Source organism: Passer montanus, unplaced genomic scaffold (genome assembly GCF_014805655.1).
Source record: "Passer montanus isolate IOZ18808 unplaced genomic scaffold, ASM1480565v1 scaffold3, whole genome shotgun sequence".
Classification (NCBI taxonomy): domain Eukaryota; kingdom Metazoa; phylum Chordata; class Aves; order Passeriformes; family Passeridae; genus Passer; species Passer montanus.
In genome coordinates this window covers 7,704,226-7,720,484 of record NW_024367707.1, presented here as the reverse complement: position 1 = coordinate 7,720,484, position 16,259 = coordinate 7,704,226, and the positions used below count along the sequence as shown (strand labels likewise).

At 40.8% G+C, this 16,259-nt stretch overlaps 1 protein-coding gene across 1 annotated transcript in view; it reads right to left on the bottom strand.

Moving 5' to 3' along the window:
- VEGFD (vascular endothelial growth factor D) overlaps positions 1 to 12,171 on the bottom strand; it is a 30,886-nt gene extending 18,715 nt beyond the window's left edge. Inside the window, exon 1 of the mRNA XM_039714323.1 lies at positions 11,550 to 12,171. Within this exon, the coding sequence (XP_039570257.1) occupies positions 11,550 to 11,639 (90 nt within the window). The 5' untranslated portion in view covers positions 11,640 to 12,171. The remainder of the gene's footprint in view (positions 1 to 11,549) is intronic.
- Positions 12,172 to 16,259: the final 4,088 nt, after the last annotated feature.

Here is a 16,259-nt window from a genome sequence, read left to right as displayed (position 1 = left end):
TCACAAACTTGGCCAAACAGGCTTTAGATAAGGTCAGACTAAAGCTTTCAAAATTAACCAATCTGGGGGGTGGAAGTTTTGTGTCAAAATGAGGGCACTTGAACACAGAGCCTGTGTTGGCAGCATGTGAGGACATTTTGAACCTTTATGCCAGTGCTGTGTGCTTTATGCAGCTGTAGCAACTGCATTCAGTTCAAAAGAAGTTATGTAGAAGACAAAGGCTTGATGCAACCAGAAGGTGAATTCTCCCTGTTCCAGTGCTGCCTGAAGGCTAATCTCTAGATTAGAACTAGATTCAAACCAGTTTAAACACTAGGTAGATGATTCATCACCTCAAGAAAATACCAGGAAATTTTGCTTCTGTGTATGCTACACCTGAAAATAACCTCCTTTTCTCTTCCATGATGCATTCCCCAAGGTGATTTTCAACAGTGTATAAACTGATTATAGTTGCAGGCTCATCTTGTGAAGATAGAGGGCCTACAGCTCCCTGCCACCCCACAATTATTTAAAAAAAAAATCTCATTCTATGATTCTATTCACCTGAATGAATATGAACTATTTATCTGAGACCCCTCTCATAGATCATGGAGAAAAATAAGGCCACTGGGTGAACATTCATCCCATTCTAAAGCCTGCTGAATTAACTGTGCCTCCAAAATGTCTCTTCCTCTCCACTGATGCTGAAGGATGAATTGGCAGATCACCAGCTCAGCTATAGTGAGGAGACCTGAATCCCACTCAGCTGAGAGCAGTCAAATGAAATTAAATAACCTCTCCTAAACTAAAGCAATTTATGAGGTACACAAATATAACCATCCAGGAAGTGCAATGCACCAGGGTCAGAAGGACCTGGGACTGGCTGAAGGCCAGGAGAAAGCACTCCACTGCCTGCCTCAAAGCCACAGTGTCCCCAGCCATGCACACAGACTGTGAGCTGATGTGGCCAAGGAACTGCAAGGGAGCTCCCCTGGAAAAGTTTGGTTCTCTCTTGGCAGGAAAATGCCAAGCAGCTCCTGCCATTATAACACCAACAAAAAGAACTACATTTTCCTGGTAAGAATGACAAGATTGTGTGGTGTTTTTGCAGTAAAAACTCTTTTGAGGGTTTTCATTGTTATTAGTAGTATTTTTAGTATTATTGTGTCTCCTATCAGTTTGGAGTCAGGTAAAAACATGAAATGCAGAGATGATACCTAACCTGGTGTCTACAGCCAAAGCAAAATATATGAAAAAGAACTACATTTTCCTGGTAAGAATGACAAGATTGTGTGGTGTTTTTGCAGTAAAAACTCTTTTGAGGGTTTTCATTGTTATTAGTAGTATTTTTAGTATTATTGTGTCTCCTATCAGTTTGGAGTCAAGTAAAAACATGAAATGAAGAGATGATACCTAACCAGGTGTCTAAGCCAAAGCAAAATATATGAGAAAAGAGAGGAAGGCATTCATCCAAAGGGAGTACCAAGGAAACAGAAGATATCGCTCAGAGTGATGAGCCATGATTTTTAGGTAGCCGGGGCTCAACCATTGCTGAATTTTATCATAACAAATATTGTCTATAATACAGCATCTTGTATCCTTGGGGTGTTGCATAACAGGTAATAAAATAGTGAGAGAATCTTCTCCAGTTTGAAAACATGAGGCTTGGAGGAGTGACTTACTGCCCTATCAACAAGCAACTGCAGCACCCCATAAATATCTATCATGAGGCACTAACTCTGCCACATGTCTGACACATATTAGCATGCAGTAATTTTATCATCACTTTGTATTTCATTTCCGAGGAGAGAAAGAGCATTTCCTTTTCAACAGCTCCAGTAAAATCATACTTTTGATTCTATGTCAGCTATGAACTTCTGATATATGAAGTTGCATCCTTGGCTCTATTCCCTCTGGAAGAATCACTGGACTTTATTAGCACACAAATAAGCTATTTTTAATTATAGTGAACATGACCATAGAGAGACAATTAGATATTTTGGCTTCCTACTAAAATTATTCTCTGAAACATGATGGGCTTGTCATGGGATTTTTAAGTGGCTATTACAGTCTTTGTTATCTCAAAAGCATGGATGAAATTTCAGGAGCATGCAGTACTTCACCTTCAAAATATTGTAAACAAATGCTCAAATCTCTTCTAAAAATGTTTCATCTCTCTCAGTGCACTGCTTTGTCCAGATTAACATTCATTTGATCATCACAGTTACAACATTAATAACCTGAAGGGGCATTCTGTTTATAGTGGGGACAAGTTTGGGCACTGTGACACAAATCTCCAGCTGTCACTTTTTAATAAGGTTTTTTTCTCCAGTGAGAGCTGTGTTGAAAGCATACAGTGATATTGTTCAAGTATACAGCAAAAAAAAAAAAAAAAATACGCAAAGGGATGGAACTTCTTCCCTGAAGAAGGTCAAGGACTGAAGAACAGGCACAGGAAAATTTCGCTTCCCTCACCCACAGTCTGTTTAAAACGTCTCTGCAGTCCACCTTGAGAGTTAGAGAGTGTTGGCCTTGCTGTGCATCCTCTCAGGAAAGGGTGAGTGTGATCACAGCACTCCATCCTGAAGTCCTGTGTGCCATGGCTGCTGGAAGAGAAACTGCACAGAGCCCTGGCTGTAAGAAGGGCAGTGCAGAGGTGCCAGAGCACATAAAGGAGGACTGACAGATATGTCACTGGTGGGTTTGGGAGGAACAAAAAATGGTCAAACTTATAGTCTGGCCAGGTGCTGTATGAGGTGGCAGAGGGCTGGCAGAGGGACATTGACCTGAGACTGTCACATTTCTCACTGATACATTTGTGATGTTTGAGGGCCTCTTCTGCTAAAATCCTGCCGGTACATCTCAGTCTGTCTGACTGAGACACAAAACCAGAGGAGGAGGAAGCTCCAGACTGCTCCACCTCATGTTCAATGTGGCAAAAAGCTTCCTCCAGACACTCCTTCTTGTGAGTCTGTCTTCTTGGTCTCTAGTTTAACTTCCACTTAAGAAGGAGACCTAATTACCAATTTTCTAAACTTGGTGGTGATAAAACAGCTTCTACTTTAGCTGAAGATGATATGCTTTCACAAGTAAATCATATTAACTTCTCCGGGGCTTCAAGAGAACAGCTGGTTTATATTTTGAATGGCCTTTTGAACTAGAATAGATCTTTTGTGGTGTTACAGCAAACAAATCAGACTTCTTGCACTTTAGTAGCATGCTTACATTATAAAAATCCTTGGAGATGAGATATTTTCATTGCTGTATTCTCTCTTGAATAAACCAAAATATTGCAAGCAAATAACTGAAAACATCAGAACTGGACATGGTTTTGTGGAATCATGAATCTCAGAATATTTCATATAATTTTTTATGTCCAAAGCAGAGACTGATAATATTTTGTCAAAATACCTCTCAGGACTAGATACCTTTAGCCAGTTAGGTCTTTACACCAAAATGAGGCACTTTTATCAGCCAGAAAACATTTTGACTATCAGCTACAACTCTCTTTGAACAAATGCTTCTTCCCACAGCCAGGTCTTTTGGCTCTCATTGGAAACATCCTCCAGTTGTGATTTTGAAGGTAACAGCATCCACTGTGCATCAGTTTGCTGTCAGTAATGGAAAAGCTGGGGTGGTATATGAAAGAAAAGAATTGGTCTGCCAAGGTATGGATTTTCTTCCTGTTCAAGCCTAGTCAACTACACTGAGAGTTTACCTTTAGGTCCCTTCTACAGTGATCACACAAAGAACATTCATAACGTCCAGTGTGGTAACTCACTGATATATCCTAAATTCTACTGACAACTTCGGGAGTCTTACAGTACATTTTCTGAGCTTCTGCTAACATGCTTGTTCAGATGGTCTTGCATTGCTGCAATGTGTTGAGGCAGATGTGCTGCTCAATGCAGAGCTCAGCCAGAGCATTATCACTCCACTGTACACCAGGTTAGGTGCTGGCCCAACACTATGACAGGATGCACACATCAAAAATAGCATATTAAATGTGTTTACAAAGAGCGTGTCCAGGCTGTAGTCACTGCCCCATGATATTTGTCCATTCTTTGGAAGTCACTGGGGTTTGGAGAGTGAGTTTGGAATGGCTCAGTAACAGAGACCTGCATGAAATCAGATGACTATGTATCCTTCTAATATTTGAAAATATTTTTTAATGTGCTGAAGGGTCCTTCAGTTAGTGTTTTCACTGGTTTTTGGGTTTACCCCAAGACACTTTAATAAATGTTTTGGAGGTATGAGTAGCCAATTGGACAGCTGGGTTTCAAAATGTCACTCACAAAGCAAAGCCATTGCCAACACTGAATGAACTTATGTTACCCGAATCACACGCACACATTTTCCTGGAATTGTAGTTTTTCTTGAGTAATATTTCCCTAGCAATTCAGAAAAGTATCCGAACATGGTTTCTGAGTCATGCTGCTAATTAAAGTGAAAAGTTTTGCCTGTCTTTGTGGCACATTCTCTGTGTGCAAAGTGACATATGATATAGTAACATGATGCAACTTTTTTGCAATTCATGGTGACTCAAATAGAATTCCCTCCCCAGCTGCACTTGGACAGTGACCGCGCTGCGGCCGGTGACCGCGAGCTGTCAAACGCAGCACAGCCTGATTCCCGTGAAAGCATGGCTCAGGCAATCCCATCCTGATGCTGAGGAAGGTGGTCACCTCTTTCCAAACCCATTCACGTGGTGCCCACGCTGGATTGCCGAATCCCTGGAGTCCAGCTCCATTCCTCCAAACTCATTGTTTGTGCTCAGTACGACTTTGGAAGCAGAAGGACCCTAGATGGCGTCCTACCACCGGCCGAGTGCTCACGCACCTTAAATCAACTTCGGCAAAAAACATTAAAAAATACTCAGCTGTCCTTCACGAAGGAAGGAAGCTGAATTTTTCTTAATGCAAGAAAGCTAAAATGGCCTGTGCAGTTGTTTTGATGTTCATTGGCACAGAAGCCCGTATCTCATTCTTGTGCCATAGTGTTAAAAAAAAAAAAATCTGCTTGGTCTTCACACAGGCAAAGGGGGTCTGTGCAGCTCTAGTGGGGACACTCAGCATTGTGTTTGCATTCCTCAAATCCCAGCAAGATGTATGATGATTTGCAAAGCATGCTGGGGAGGAAGGAAGCAGGTGGAGAAGTAGATAAGGGAATGGCACATAGTGAGAGGAATAAGAAATTTCTCAGGAATAAATGTTTCTGTAGGAAAGTTACTATATCAGATTTACTTCCCTGCAGCAGCATAGCTCAGGTCATTTTCCCCCCTCAGCAATATGGTCTCAAAGCCAAGTCCAAGAAAGGGTAAAGGCCAGTTTTGTAACTGGACTAGCCCTGAGAGAAAGGCCTAAAAGAATCACAGATCCCACTGTGTGATAACTGTAAAAAGTATTGTACAAGAGTTTTTAGTGGGAATTAGAATAAACGAGTTATCTCCTACAACAACTGTACCTCATTTATTTTTCCCAAATGCTGGTATGGTGTCCCCAGGAGATAAGACACAAGTAAACCTTGTGTGGAATAGTGGCAGTGTTGATCAGAACAAAAGCTGCAGGCACCGTGGCAGGGATCTCACCAGCCAGAGTTTGCACCAGTTTTTTTCCTGTTTGCAGGCATATCTTTTCTCTGCTTGCCTCCTGTGGGAGCCTACATTGATACCACCACACCACTGGTTATACACAATACAAATACCTGGGGGAGGAAAGCACCAGTAGGCTGCAGAAAACAGAAACAAGCAACATTTGCTGAGCCTGAGCTGATGGCTTGTTTTGGTTGCTTTCAGACCACTAATTACCAAAATTATGGCCCACTTCCCTCTGAACCTGCCCCCTGAACCTGCCTCCCCTTGGTTTCACAGACTTTCAGATGTGAGCTACAACTGATGGCAAAGTTTAATTAGTGCTTAATTTCAAACAGCTGATAATTGGGTTTCTCAAATGATGCATGTGAATAATCTACACAGCCTGGTGTACGTTTCCAAGCTCTGCTCTATCCTCAGACATTAAAATCCTAGCTGAGATGGGCTGGATTGGATCAGCAGCTGGGAGGGATTTTTTTGTTCTTTCTCATGAGCGAGAACTGTTCTTGATAAAGTAGCAGCATGTTAGTAGTTGCCTTTCCAAACTGATAAGAGCCAAGGACGGATGCTCTGTGGCATGATAACAATACAGGATTGTTCTGTTTGCCTTCAGTGCACCTTGTCAAGACAGTAGCAGATAAGTCAGAACAAATTGGCTTTCCTCACAACTTCCCTGATAGCTTCTCACTTCTGGAGGAAAACACAAACAATCATTTCTGCAGGAATGCTGTAAGTATATTTTTGCACATTTTTGGCTCATTGTGCCTATCAGAGATGATAATCACAGAGAATCAAAAGCAGCAGACAAAACTGGGGGAATGAAATACTTCTGAAAACCACAATCTCATAATATTTGTTTAGAAGTGTTTCCTAACTTTGAAAGGAAGCTGGATTTGAGGATGAAAATCCCACTTTAAACAGAGGAATTGTTTCCAATGACATTTCAAGATTCTTTTTCTAGCAGTTGAGCACTTTGCTGGAATTTCAGGAGTTGCCTTTGAGGAAGAGATCCCATGACACAGAAGATTGTTAGAATCTAACTGTTCTAGAAACTGAGCAACATGTGCAAGCAGATTTTGGAAAGCCGTGAAGATCTATCTGAAAACCAGTGTCAGTTATAATTACAGAGACAAAAGCTCACAGCCAGCTCTGCTGCTCAGGTTTCCTCACAGAGCTCTGTCTCAGTTGTACAGACAGACAGACAGACTGCAGCTGGCTCTGGGAGAGGAGATGTAAAGAGCTTCCTGATTTCTTCCACCCATGGTGTGATGGCTCTCCGGTATTTCCATGCCTTCCCAAGGGCAAGGCATTTTCCACTTAGGTGGTCCAGGGCCTCAGGAGGGTGGGGAAGTGCTGCTTCCCTCTCACCAGTGGACAAGGACTATGCACCAGCTGTGTTTGGAAAGTGCAGTTCACAGGGACAGTCGGAGATGAAGGAGATCTGTTTGAGCCAGAGCCACCACTGGAGGCTTGAACAATGTTTAGGCAGAAGTAGAAAAGATTTAGCTGAGGAAAAGGAGTGGGTGTAACAGAGAGCAGCCATGTTTACCTCCCAGCTAAGCCCACCTGACCCCTTGATCTTTTGATCAGAAAGCAGCTTTATAGTTCAGGGACACTCCTCAGGCCAACAAGACCTAAGGAGGGTTGAACATGGGGAGAACACCTCTGCAAAAGGAAAAGGTTCTGAGTCTGACTTGGAAGTGACCAGTTGTTCCTTTCTCTTGCGTGTCCCCCAGCGCTCTATCAATAATGTGAAACAGCAGAATTGAGGAGGAAAGCAATGAGATTTTAATTCTCCAAGATCAAAACTTGCTGCCTCATTAGGGAGGCAGTTTTAGTGTTGGAAAGCAGAAGCAACTCTGATGGATCGTTGGCTTCTCTTGGCAAAAATTTGCCTCAGCTCTGATGAATATAGGACATAGCTCTTCACATCTAATTTTAAAATTCTGGAAAAAGTATTTTATGTCTGTTTCTGCTCTAGGAGAGGAAAAATTTGAGGGGGAGAGACAGAGAGACAGTGAAATTTGCGGTTCTCTAGCTGAGAGGTTCCAAAACGTAAGAGACTGTCAGGACAAAAACTTCAATACGGAATTTTTAAAGCATTTCCTGATTAAAAAAAAAAAAAAACCTTAAAAAAATAATTCTCGGTCTTCAGAAAACCCACCTGGAAATCTAATTTTTCCATGAGGACTTTATATATTAGCTTAGCATCCTGAACCAAGCCACTGGAAGGCAAGGGCCACCCTTGACATCAATTCAGCTCTGGAGCCGAGTCCTGTTGGACACCTGTGTGGCTGTGCTGCCCTGTCTGAGGCTGCCCACTACTCCCCACCATGAGCCTGTGCTCCAGTTGTGCTTCTGACTGGCAGACATTTGATGTTCAGGCTGAAACTTTCCATACCAGATGTCTGCCTCAAAATTATTTTAATAATTTTTTTGCTTTCTCTGTCAAAATGGTTTGACCACAGTGGAGGATGAAGCTCTTCCTTTATCTGTGAAAAAAAAATTTCTATTTCTCTACTATTAATCACAGGTGTGCATTTTTGACACCTGAGGTGCCTTTTTTTGCCTTAGATGTGTACACTGCTATCTTTGAAAAAATTCCACATAGGCCTCCCAGGGCTTTGCAGTAGTCAGGTCCTGTGCTGGTTCCATTCAGGAGCAGAGCAGGACCTGGTTGCAGGCCACCCATGGGTGCAGGTCCAGCCTGTGGGGCTGTGCTGCCCTGTCTGAGGCTGCCCACTGCTCCCCACCATGAGCCTGTGCTCCAGTTGTGCTTCTGACTGGCAGACATTTGATGTTCAGGCTGAAACTTTCCATACCAGATGTCTGCCTCAAAATTATTTTAATAATTTTTTTGCTTTCTCTGTCAAAATGGTTTGACCACAGTGGAGGATGAAGCTCTTCCTTTATCTGTGAAAAAAAAATAAATTTCTATTTCTCTACTGTTAATCACAGGTGTGCATTTTTGACACCTGAGGTGCCTTTTTTTGCCTTAGATGTGTACACTGCTATCTTTGAAAAAATTCCACATAGGCCTCCCAGGGCTTTGCAGTAGTCAGGTCCTGTGCTGGTTCCATTCAGGAGCAGAGCAGGACCCGGTTGCAGGCCACCCATGGGTGCAGGTCCAGCCTGTGGGGCTGAAAGCACAGGACCTGCCCTTCTTCACCCCCAGGCCACAGGGGTCTGGCATCCAGGGACAGGAACTGCTGGATTTGCCTGGGGAGGAAAGGAAATGAATACTCATGGAGGAGGGCAAGGCCTGGCCAAGGAGGCTGAGATCATCTTTGAGATCAGAACAAGAGAAGGGTCAGGAAAAGGAAAGCTGGGGCAGTTAAAACCACAGGAACGAAGAAGGAAGCTATGGATGGAGAAGAGAAGTGGAAGCCATGGTCAGATATGACTGGAAAACAAAAGTGTCCATTAGGGCTGTCTCTGAGGAACTTGGACAAAACTCCTGAGGGTCTGCAAGAGAAGAAGGATGTCCGTGTCCATTAGGGCTGTCTCTGAGGAACTTGGACTGAGGGTCTGTGAGAGAAGAAGGATGTCTCCATCCAGGAGGAAGCAAGTGGGAAGGAGGGTGACACTTGGAGAGCACAAAAAAGAGACCAGTTGGAAAACTGAGTCCCTGAGTCCTGGAGGTGAGGGAACAAAGGTCAAGTGCTGGGAGCAGAACAGGGAATGGAGGAGGAAGGAAGAGCTCCAACAGGCAAGGAATACATGTACATGGTGGGGAAAAGGGGTTCATGTGCTCAAAAGAGGATGGAGTTTTTGAAGGGTTAGGAAAAGCCAACTTCCATGGAGATGCTGGATCACATCAGATTTTACATAAGTTTTTTAACATTCATGCCTTTAATCAGGATATTTGAAGGGGGAAAAGAGAAAATTTAAACCCTTAGCCCCGTGAAACTCTTGCATGATACCACACTGACGCCACCTGATGGTTTGAAGCAGAAACAGTTTTAAAATTTCAGGTGTCCTGGGCAGAGCTCACCTAACTCGGTTCATGTAACAGGGGGCAGAGCAGGTTGCTGGTGCTTAACCCTTCCTAGGTCTCATCAGCTGTGTATTAGCTGCATCCTGACCTTGTGGGGTTTGTCCAGGCAATGCTGCTGCTGATCTCAAAGAACTTTGAAAAAACAAGGTAGGGTAAGTGAATGCAATACATCATTTCTGTGTACTGCAAATTCCATTTGAGGTGCAAATGGTAAAAATAATCATAACTCTGTGTGCCATCCAACACTGTAAAATGAAGCACGTTTTGTGGTATATTTCCACATGTGTACATACGCAGAAGCCCGCAGGTCATACAGGAGGAAAACAACCCAGAGAGCTAACACTCTATGTAGAACATTAAAAGAAAAACAAATGGTCTAGCAAAAACGTCTGTCTATACCAAAAGAGCCAGAACAAGCAGTCTTGTCTTTTTGGCAATCAGCAGCCAATGCAAGTGAAATACAGCATTTGAGTGTGACACCTTTTTGAGTGTGACCTGTAAGATTCCTTTAAGATAGTCTTGGGAACTCTCAATGAGTTGTTTCAAGAACAGTAGCCTGTGGCTAAGCTGGCTGCTTGACAGGGGTAACCAAATTTCAGTGAAAATAATCACAATTGCACCTATGTTGCATGGACAGCCCTATCACAGTGAATGAACTGTAAGCCAGTATAAGCTAGCAAGAAGAGCTCTTGCATTTACTCTAGCCAAAGTGGATATGGATTCAAAGTTTACAATTAAAGGGCTTTCTAGTGGTTTTACTATTGTGCTGAATAAACTTGTGTCCCACATGTGGCTAGAATTATCAACCCTGCCAATTATGGAATGGTTACTGTTCTGTGTTAGAAAGCACGTTCTGGTTTAAATGAAGTGATTCCTACGGGTACAAAACCAGTGATTTGTCATGCAATGCACAAAGTTAATGTATTAAACAAGGCTTGTTGCTCTGGTCCTAATGCCTTCAAAGAATTGATTGCTGAGGTTGTAAATTAAAAGCTTGTGAGCAGTCAGCAGGCATCAGTCATCCTGAGGCACACACTGCTCTCCACTGCTGACTTACTGGGCTGGCAACAGCAGTCTGCAATTAGGCACACAACCTAGCATTTCTTTCCTAAAGCACAGGTCAGCATGCAGCAGCTCACAGACTAGCGTGTGGTCATTGCTTGCAAGCAGGAGGTTTTCTGAAGTGGAAAAAAAAGCCATTAGCTTGTTTTGCTCTGCTAGTGAAAAACAAATAATTTGTTCTGGACCACACAGTGAATTAATCATTTTTGGACAGACTGCACATGTAGAAACTTGTTCCAGTTTTTGTTCTGATTTTTCTAAATGATTGGTCTGGATGTTCTCACATTGTCTCAAAGCCAGATCTGAAAAATCCTATGCTCATGGTGAGGCTTCAGCTTAAATTTTGTTTCATGTACTATATTCAGAAGAAAAGTTAATTTCTGGGCAATGTGCTTTATTATTACTAGTTGCTGTTTATTTTAAAATCCTATGTAACCTTTTCTAATGAAGGAAAAGAAAAATGTTTCTCTGATATCTGCCAAACAAGTGAACAACTGATGAACACATGTTCTTACAGGGAAAATTTCAACGCCAGCATACTAATTCCTGCAATTATAAATACATGAAATAAAAAAGTGCATTTACCAATTATTCTAAATACTCTGACTGGTGCTTCTTTTTCACATTTTTCTTTTATTTTCCATGACTGAAACAAAAATTTTAACTGAAGAACAAAGTATACAACAAGTACTTAACAACTAGTAAAAAAGTAATAAAATATTAAACAGAGAATATGGATTTAAATTCCTTGTAGATTTATTTTCCTGTATGGGTGCTAAACATCTCTGCAACTAAACCACCACCAAACAAAAAACAACAATCCATTACAAAACAGCAAGAAACCTACTACCTTGCAGATTAAATGCAGCTAATTCTGGAAATTTGTATTATTAAGAGTCACAGTAAATAAAGTTCACTTACCTTCACAGAACCATTCTCATAGTCAGATCCATGCAGCAGATGTAGAAAAGAAATTATGAAAATATTCACAGTTGCCCACGGTTTGTACATTCTGATGTTTAAAATCCACAGGTTACTGCGCAGTCGTTGTTGTACAGCTGGAAGTGTCTGTTTCAAAAGGCATTTCTCTACCACCAACACAGAAAAGCTTCCAGAATTTCTCTCATAAACTCACAAAGGATTCCAACATCTGAGAGTAAATATCTGTCTCTTTGCTGCTCAAAACAATTGTAAGTTCCTCTAGAGAATGTAATTTCTCAAAGCAGATATTAGATACACTTGAAATAAAATCATGATAAGGTTTTAAATAGATATATATCTGTATGTGTACACATACACACTCACAAGCGATCAGGTATGGATTCCAGTTAATGAAGTTAATATATCTTCCATCAGGACACAAGGAGACATTCAAAATCCATCTGTGGTCCAGAACATGTAAGAAATCTGCTCGATTCTGTGCTCGGTGTTACAGCAGGCTTTTAAGATGGTAGTGCAATGGCCAGTGCTTTGAGCCGAGAGCTGTAATCCAACTCTATGAAAACTTTTTTCACAACCTTCATGGAAGCTTGCAGAAGCATGTGTCTTAAATCTGATACAGACTTTGGCAGTAACACAGGCAAATTTTGGCTCAAATCCCATTTTCTTCCTACCAATAGCATAGCAGTTTTTAAACTAACTGATGCAATCTAGACTCCCATTATTTTAAAGGAGATTACCTGAAACATGAAACTTTAGCACACGTTCTTACACCACACACATATTTTATGTTACTTCTCTGAAAGAAAAAAAAAAAAGAGGGCGGGAAAAGAAAAGAGAAAGACTTTCTTTCATGTGTTCTATCCTATGTGTCAGAGGGGTTTCTGAATGAAGTTTAAAAAGCAAAGTTAAGAACTATCTCTGACAACAAACAAGATTTTGATTTTTAAAAAAGAGGGCGGGAAAAGAAAAGAGAAAGACTTTCTTTCATGTGTTCTATCTTATGTGTCAGAGAGGTTTCTGAATAAATTTTAAAAAGCAAAGTTAAAAACTATCTCTGACAACAAACAAGATTTTTATTTCTTAAAAGAAAACTCATGAAGCTGCAGTATAAAAGGACAAAATCTCTTTTTATTGCAACAAAACACAAGCAGCATTTGGCTCCAAGATGAGTATGTATTTTCTCTGTATATCCCTGCAGTTTAAAACAGAGATTTAAAAACAGAAATCAATCATTTATAGTGGGAACAAAGACTTCAGTAATTATATATGTTAAATCTATATTGCTGTACTCATATATATTGTGTTCAGGAGAATAGTTCCATTCTCACAGGTTTTAGTGTTTGCAGAATCAGACTCCACAGTTGTTAACATAAAACAGTCAAGTACATAATACTTCAGAGTCCTGGTTTCCTACCTCTGATGCCCAAACAAGTGCTGTCTTAAATACAAGTTACACTTCTCTACTTACCATTAGGTTGAATAATTTCTTCTTCAGTATTGACCACAAATGGACCTTAGAAAGAAAATTATTTTAATCCAGTCTTTCCAGTTGTTGTCTGTTAATTTTCATTAGGTTTTAAAAAAATATATGTAACTCTATTATTTTTTAGCTTTGTCTTTTCCCACTTGACTTGTGAAAGCAATCTATTTCTCTTTTTTTTCTTCCTCTCCCTCCCACCCCACACTGGTTAGTACAAGGGCAGCAGGAATTTCACCTCTTTGAAATTAGAGTGAAAAAGCTGCTTTGTCAGTGTACCTGCTGCCCCCCATACCTCCCCTGCACCCAGCTGCCAGAGACATTCACACAGTTTTGCACAGCCCACACTATGAGGGTCACCCTGTGTCTGTACTGTAGGTAATAATTAACATTCTTTAAACTATTTCATTCATCATTTTAAATTATTGTGTTATCTAAAGCTTGTGTACGGTTCCCTTGACCTCATTTAATGTCTCTGGTTTGCTTCTGATAGTAATGTCCATCTCCTTGCAGGAGCTGCAAGCCTGCTAAAAGGAATGGATATGGCTCAGCCTCGGATGCACAGCTTCCGAGTAAGGGATCAAACCAAAAATAACCTCTGTGGGCTCAGGACTGCATGAAAATAACTTTATATCAACCTGCAGGTAACTGGAGGGAGTGTCTGGCCATACTCACCTCTCATCTATGGGATCATTTGGAGCACAGAGCCAGAACCACGGCAGAGTCAAGGTGCAAAATGTGCCTCCACAGCTCGGAGCCTGCTGGGTGGGATCCTCGGTGCCTCCACTGCTGGGTGGGATCCTTACACAGCCTGTCCCCAGCACTGTCCAGGGATGAGCTGCTCTGCTCCCTGCTAGGGCTGGTGCCAAATGCCCACGAACTGCCCTTGAGGGACTCTAAGCAATCTAGCATTAGAAAATTAAGGCTGTTTGGTTTGGAAATGTTGGAGAGAAACACCTCTGTATTATTTTCTGTATGTTGTAGTTCATCGCTGTTACTTACCAAATTCAGCCCTGAATCACAATGTTTGGAAAGAGCAGGCCTGTATCTTTCTGAAAGCAAACCATTCATCAGAAGAGGTCACCCACCTCTGGCTTCAGGGGGCTTTTTGCAGGAAGGCTGAGCTGACCCTCAGGCACTGAATCAAACTCCTTTATACAAGAGCAAGTGAGATGCTGCAGGCAGAAGACAAAAAGTACCTAGTGTCTCCCTTAGGACTCAGACACAAAGACTAGCAAATAGAGAAAAAAACCTCCTGTTAGCTGCAGAGGACTCTAAAGCTGGCTCAAAGCTGTTGTGAAAGCAAAGGCAAAGCAAGAGAAACCAGCTGATAGGACAGGAGAGCAACTCAGATAATGAATTTCTGGGAAACTTTTTTCACCATGTGTATCATTGTGCTCATCCCAGTTCTTGTCTCTCTCCTCAGATCCTGTTAAGAATCAGTTCTCCCTTCAGCACCACCTCAGCTCTGCTCCTTACACAGCTTTCTTATGATTTTTCCTGCCTCGTGTTTGAGAAGAATTTAAATACTTTTGTGTTGGAGCTCAAATCTCAGAAGTATGATGAGATTATACTGCAGACTGCCTGCCACAGCAGTGAACAGACTTGCTGTCTGGCCAGACACCTCTGTTTTCATTTAATTTATGAACATAAGTTAACAATACACACACTCTAGTTTCTTCTTTTATCTCAGTTAGCAGTAGTAGAACCACCTGCTCAGTTCTGTGCAGGGTTTGGGGTTTGTACTTCTTTTGAAATCTAGCACTGTCTAAAAAGAGGTTTAAATAAAATTTATATGACTATTTAAATTTCTTTTGTAACTGGATAATTTGCTCCACAGACCTCAGCAATGCTAAATACTGCACAATGAACTGAAATTTCAAACATTTATGCCTCCTTTGGGTAAGCAGCTAATACATTAATATTGTGGCAGAGTCAGCTCTTCGCAAGAAGAATTTAAAATTTTGTTCAGTTAAATCTGTTTCTAATGTTGATCAACACTGATGTCTGAAATGAATGAACAATACAGATTAAAACTTTAAAACTATTTATCTACAGGCATTATGTATGATTTTTTTCAACAACATTTGGAGTATGAGTCTTTCTTCAAAAATAATAGTCTCACATTGCACAGAAACCTGGAATCGCTGATTCCTATTTTCTGTTTTTGTGATGGAAGAGAACATATAAATGACAGAACTTGGTAAATGAATGGATTAATCATAATTTATTGGCTTTTTTATGATAAGATAGACAGACCAAGTGCAGTATATTTACTAGAACTCCTCACCATGATGAATTGGGTGTTCTATATTTGGACTGTGCTGCACATAAAGAGAAATAAGGCCAGTACAGATGATTAAAACTAAAAACCAGCACCATGTTTAACTTGTGCATTTCCTGCATGCGTGCACACCCAAGGAAGAGAAGAATTTCCTGACAGTGCTGAACAACTCATGTTCTTCAAGCTGAAATCTTTTCAGGTGAGACAGTAAATTCCTTCAGTAATCTGAAAATAACTTAGACCTGCAGAAAGGCCCGTACTAGTGTCATTATTAGCCAGAAAATATCAAAAGAGAACATTTCAAACAAACAAAAAAATCTTCATTTGGAAAAATGTAACAAAACACCAAAGGAAGATATTTCTGGCTTTTAACACAAGAGTAAGCCATAAATCAATAGGACTACTTAGATCAGGGAAGGTTTGTGAGGATATGCCCTAGATAAACTCCAATTGATAAACTTAAATTTATCAGTTTGTAAAGTTGAAATTGGAGATAAATAAAGGAAGTCCATAGCCTTTGCTTCAAACACAGCATTGTTTCACCAGCTACTTCAGACTTGAAAACTCCACACCATTAGAAGTTTCAGTATGGCATAATGTTCAGAATAGCGTAATTCCCAGTGAAGGTCATTAAGTATTTTCAAGATGATTCTATAAGTAGATCTGTACATTCCCTCTAACTAATCCATACACAGAGGAACTGGTTTTCTTGAAAACTACATAGAAAAAGAAAAACTGGGAGAGTATATAAAATATTGCAAACAAGGAACTAACTTAGATTTAATAAAGCACTCATGACATAGCAGTTATATGGCAATCTGGTCACTTAGTACACATTATTAAACTAATTATCAAGTAATTATTAATTTAAAAATATTTTTTAAAATAAAGCAGCATTTATTAAAATGCCTATTGGCATAATCAATTT